The 6000-nt window shown below is 36.6% G+C and overlaps 1 protein-coding gene across 7 annotated transcripts in view; it reads left to right on the forward strand.

The window, feature by feature from the left end:
- The window catches only part of LOC141340513 (R3H domain-containing protein 1-like), a 70724-nt gene extending 66536 nt beyond the window's left edge, over positions 1 to 4188 (forward strand). For all 7 annotated transcript variants that reach the window (XM_073845512.1, XM_073845514.1, XM_073845515.1 and 4 more), the window contains 2 exons: positions 2374 to 2528; positions 4000 to 4188. In XM_073845512.1, the coding sequence (XP_073701613.1) occupies positions 2374 to 2528; positions 4000 to 4173 (329 nt within the window). In that variant the 3' untranslated portion in view covers positions 4174 to 4188. The remainder of the gene's footprint in view (positions 1 to 2373; positions 2529 to 3999) is intronic.
- The last annotated feature ends 1812 nt before the right edge of the window (positions 4189 to 6000 follow it).

A 6000-nucleotide genomic window follows, 5' to 3' on the forward strand; every position in this document is an offset into this window, starting at 1 on the left:
ATTGTATAGCTGTAAAAGTTGTATAAGGAAATTATAGTGCCTTGAATTTATTAAGTAATGTTTAATTTCGTTTGTTTCGTTCTCTGGAAATGTAAAGAAAAAAAATACAGTTTTTACTTGGAACCAATTTATTTTTAATCCCTGGTTTTAGACAAGCATACGTGAGAGATCATTTATTTATTATTGCTTGAATAAACGTTTAAAAATAGTGCTAGAAATGTTATAATTAAGGAAATTAAACAGACTCAGGCATTTGAAAAGACGTAGTGAAATGCGTCTATTATTTCCACACAAAAAAAAAAGAGAAGCATCGGACATAATCAAAACATATTTGAGACTGTGGCAATGCATTACAATATTGAGTTACCCCCTAAAAAAGTAACTAAGTACATTACTTTTTATGAAAAGTAATGTGTTACGTTACTTTTGTATTACTTATTAAATCTGGGCAGGGTTTGCTTGTTTGTTTTTAATATAAAAAGTTGTATTTTTGGCATTTTTTCACACCAAATGCACTCTTCAGCAATAAAAGTTTTTGTTTATTAGTATGGTTGAATTGGATCATTGAAGATCAGAAGCAAAGACATCAGTTAATAAAATGGGATTAAATACATAAAAGACATTTGTATTATTGAACATTTAATTATTGCAGGTTTGTGTTGAATTTCAGTGTTTTTATTCATTTTGAGGAATACTGTATCTGTTTTTTAGTGAGTGAGATGAATTAATGCATGTTCACATTTATTCTAGAACTAAAGTAACATCTTACAGTTTCTCTCAACATGAGGACAGGAGAGCTGTCAATCAATAAATCAGGGGAAAAGTAACTGGCGTTACTTATTTGAAAAAAGTAACAGATATTTTCTTGTCAATTAAAAAGTAATGCGTTACTTTACTAGTTACTTGAAAGAAGTCATCTGATTACGTAACATGCGTTACTTTGTTATTTTGTATTAATGTGTAGTTAATCGTGTTGGTTCTGACACAGATCCATGTTTCTCCTCTTCGTCGTTCTTCATTCTCACACCGATCGCAGCACAGTAAGCTCAAACTCATTGTCGTGGATCAGACCGTGTGTCTGGAGAACAGGATGGACGTATGATTCATCTGTAAAGTGTCTCGCGAGCGTCTCTTTGGTGTGACCTTGGGTCTGGTGTGGTTTCCTGCGAGGCGTAGAGGTGCTAATTGAAATGACACTCTCTGCTCCCGACAATCCCATTAGTGAACAGATACGGCTGGTAATTAAAAAGAAATTCCTGCGCCGCTTTGTCTGCGGTTACGGCTATCTCCTAAAGAAGGCCTTCACGGCTCCTGCCGTTCTCATCCTCCCTTAATGTGAACGTCTTCTCTCTGATCGCTCTGTCGCTCGCTTTAATGACTAATTAAAAGAAGGGCTCCTCAAATACTCAAATTAGATTTCTGTTCCCCTTCTCGAGCGTCTTGTGGTTTCATTTGATTGGAGGATTAGGCGGCGAGAGAAAGGAGGCTCTTCTGCGCTGTTTTACTCTCCTGTTCAACGGCTCTCGAGTCACTGTCCGCACCGTGAGACGTCTGGATAACAGTCTTCTGTTGAGTTAATGTGCCCTGGATTTGAAACCATTTCATCATATCTCTATTTACCATAGATCTATCTCTATCATTACAATACTGTTATTGTGGTTTTTATATTTTCCGATTTATTCTTATTATTTTTTTAGTTTTTTAGTTTTTACATTTAGATAACATTTTTATAATTTTGAGTTTTCATTTTTATTAGTTTTGTATGTCTATTTGTGACTCTGGAGAAGCACAGGTATATTTGTTGCTATAGTCAAAAATACATTGTATGGGTCAAAATTATTGCTTTTTCTTTCATGCCAAAAATCATGTTCCATGAAGATATTTCCTACCATAAATATATCCAAACTTGATTTTTGATTAGTAATATGCATTGCTAAGAACTTAATTTGGACAACTTTAATGGTGATTTTCTCAAAATTTTGGATTTATTGCACCCTCAGATTCCAGATTTTCAAATAGTTGCATCTCAACCAAATATTGTCCTCTCCTATCAAACCATACGTCAATGGAAAGATTATTTATTCAGTTTCAGATTATGTATAAATATCAATTTTTTTTGTTTTGTGGTTCAGGGTCACATAAAGTTAGTTATTTTAGTACCTTAAGTTGAAAATGAGAAATTCTGTTGTTGTTTAGTTTTTTGATTTAATGAACTAAAATAACCCTGCTTTGACCGTGGCTTCATCGTTTTCCTCATGTTCATCATCATAGCGCTTACACAGTGAAGGTGGCAGAATGAAAGACCTGTAACGGCTCAGTTTGTGTGTTTCTGATTCTAATATTGTAAATGGTGATGAGGCATTGTGTGTTTAGGTGGTCCGCCTCCATCAGCAGGTGGGATGGTGATGATGCACCTGACGTTACCTGCGTCCCAGCAGCCTCAGTCACATTCACCGCAGCAGTGGAAACACAACAAATACTACAGCTCACAGAAACCCAACCACGTCTGCGCTCTGGAACCGTCACGAGTAAGAACACGCTGACACTGTTAAAGGGGTCCTATTATGCTTTTTCACATTTTGAACTTTAGTCAGTGTGTGGTGTGTGTGTTTGGACATTAAAACATCTACAAAGTTACAAATCTGAAAGTCCACTCCAAAGGGAGATGTTTAGTTTAAAAAAAACCTTTTCAAGAACTACAACGAATGGCTCCTTTGGACTACAGAGTTTTCCGCATTCTATGTCGTCACAACGCAGTCCATTAGAATATCATTCAAATAAATCCTGCCTGTGGAAATTCTAATCATTTAGTGCTTTAGAACTTCAGTGATGTAGCATTGATTCTTTTTTGGCTGTAAATGTGCTCACTCTCTGACCATCCCAGATTAGGATGAGTTTGTTTCTTCATCAGATTTGTATAAACGTGTCATTCCATCACTGTCTCACCAATGGATCCTCTGGAGTGAATGGGTGCCGTCAGAATGAGAGTCCAAACAGCTGATAACAACATCACAGTAATCCACACCACTCCAGTCCATCAGTTCACATCTGGAGAAGACAAAAGCTGACACAAATCCATCAAGACGTTTTTAACTCAAATACATTAAGTCCGTAAAAGTGGTCTGGTCTGAATCAGGAGAGAAATCTGCACCGTTTACAAGCCAAAACAGCTCTGAACAAATATGTGGCTGGATTTTGATGGACTTTTTTAAAGAAGAAAGCGTTATTATGGATTATGGACTCAATGTATTTGAGTTAAAATGTCTTAATAATGGATTTGTGTCAGCTTTTGTCTTGTCAAGATGTTAACTGATGGACTGGAGAGGTGTGGATTATTGTGATGTTGTTATCAGCTGTTTGCACTCTCATTCTGACGGCACCCATTCACTCCAGAGGATCCATTGGTGAGACAGTGATGGAATCACACGTTTATACAAATCTAATGAAGAAACAAACTTATCCTAATCTTGGATGATCTGATGGTAAATACATTTCAGTCTGCAGTGAATGGGTGCCGTCAGAATGAGAGTCCAAACAGCTGATAAAACCATCACAATAATCCACACCTTTTCAGTCCATCAGTTCACATCTGGAGAAGACAAAAGCTCAAACAAATCCAGCATTAAGACGTTTTTAACTCAAGTACATTAAAGTCCGTAATCCATAATAACGCTTCCTCCAGTGAAAAGTGGTCTGGTCTGAATCAGAAGAAGAAATATGCACAGATCAAGCACCGTTTACAGTCCAAATCAGCTCTAAATTTTAACACTTGTCTTGTCAAGATGTAAACTGATGGACTGGAGTGGTGTGGATTATTTGTGGATGTTTTTATCAGCTGTTCGGACTGTCATTTTGACGGCACCCATTCACTCCAGAGGATCCATTGGTGAGACACTGATGGAATCACACATTTCTCCAAATCTGATGAACAAACAAACTCATCCTAATCTCATTTTTAGTTTATGTTGTTCATTGAGATGTTATATGGTTTGTCCACAGAGCAGTCCTCAGCTGGGCAGCTCGTCTTCATCACCGGCTCAATCCCCCACACCGACACACCTCACTAACGTCAAGAACATCCGCCCCGGCCTCAACACCGTTCCCATCATGCCTCATTTCTCCAGATCTTTCGTTTCAGGACAAGGTGAGTCCTGTGGTCCTGTCTGGTGTTAATTGAGGTGTTGAGGTGTTGAGGGTCATCAGGTGTGTTGTTGTTGTTGTTGTTTCAGGTGACATGCGTTACCCTCTGCTGGGACAGGCGCTCCAGTACAGCCCTCAGATTCGCCCTCCGTTACTTCAAGCTCCACCCATGGTGTCCAGTCAGGTCAGCCCACCAGTCACAATCCAGATCACATTAACATATGCTAATGATGATATGTGACCCTGAGGTATATTTGCAGCAATAGCCAAAAATACATTGTATGGGTCAAAATGATCAGATTTGTTTCATGCCAAAAGATAAAAGACTTTCCAAACATGCGGAAAGAGCGCTCAGAACTCAAAATGCGCAGTGCCCCTAGTCTCTACTGCCAGCTCAATGCACAGTTGGAAAACTATAGATTGTGAACAAATACAATAATAATTATGTGTTAAAATTTAAGGTGTTTTTGTGTAAAATGAGACCATTTTCATCCATTTAGCCCAATGTATGTGGGAATGGGACACTTTTGAATTCAGGTGTACCTTATCTTGCAAAATGTAGACACCTAAAGGACATATTGCCTCCATTCAAATAAATCTCAATAACTTTAAAAACAAAATGTTACAAAGAAAATTATTTTTCCCTTGTTTACTGGCACCTAGTGAAATCAAAAGAAACTTTCTGCATGACGATGGGCCAAACAGATCTTAAAAAAAACAGACTTTCAAATAAAAATAAAAAATCTGAATTTTTTATTTTATTTGTTTATCATAAAATTATGAAAAAATACAATAAAAAATATTAATTATTCCACCCATGTGTTAAAATATAGGGTATTTTTTGTGAAATGAGACCATTTTTATCAAGTTACTCCAATGTATGTTTTAAATTCAGGTATTCCAAAATCAGTAAAAAAAAATCCAAAATATGACAAAGAATTTAAGAGATTAAATGCGATTTTCTCAAGCTTTAGATTTTTTTGCACCCTCAGATTCCAGATTTTCAAATAGTATCTCAGCCAAATATTGTCCTATCCTAACAAACCATACATCAATGGAAAGCTTATTTATTGAGATATATAAATCTCAATTTCAAAAATGGCATTAAAGGTGCCAACATTTAAATAAAATATCTAGATTGCTCCTCAGCACTGAATATAGATACAGATTGTGACAGAAAGTGTAAGGAGGAGTGATTGTTGAGTTGTTAAAGTGTGTTCGTCTTCTGTTTAGGCTCCGGTGGGGATCCGGCCCGCGGGTCGAGGCAGGAAGCCACAAAGGAAAGCTCTATCTACAGATTTCAGTGTAAGTGACACAGGTAACGGTTTGATAGAGCAGCAGTGGACCAACCCTGATCAAACACACCTCAACAAGCTCATCAAGCTCCTTCATTTAGGATTGGTTTTTGTGTTTCTATTTGCATCTGATTCATCGTAATATTTGGTGATAATATAGCAAAATGAAAGATTTATAAGCATTTGTTTGGAGTCGGGTCATTTTTGACCCGGGAACACCACAAGTGTGACTTTTTGCAATTTTGTACAAAATAAAAGCATTTAAAAGCAAACTTCCTGATTAAACATTAAAGCACACTAGTGTGAGAAACAGTGCACATTATTTTAACATTTTTTGTTTTATATTGTGAAAATTATTCATAAATGTTTCACTCAAAAAACGAGGTGCCTGCTTTCAGATAAATGAGGCCTACGATTAATCAGATGCAAATAGAAACACAAAACCAGTCCTAAATGAAAGAAAACAAGTTGACAAAAAGATTGAATCCAATATTTGGTGATAATATAGCAGAATGAGAGATTTATAAGCAATTATGAATTATAACAAGTGTGACTATGTGAAATA

The sequence above is a fragment of the Garra rufa genome, chromosome 8 (assembly GCF_049309525.1).
Source record: "Garra rufa chromosome 8, GarRuf1.0, whole genome shotgun sequence".
Classification (NCBI taxonomy): domain Eukaryota; kingdom Metazoa; phylum Chordata; class Actinopteri; order Cypriniformes; family Cyprinidae; genus Garra; species Garra rufa.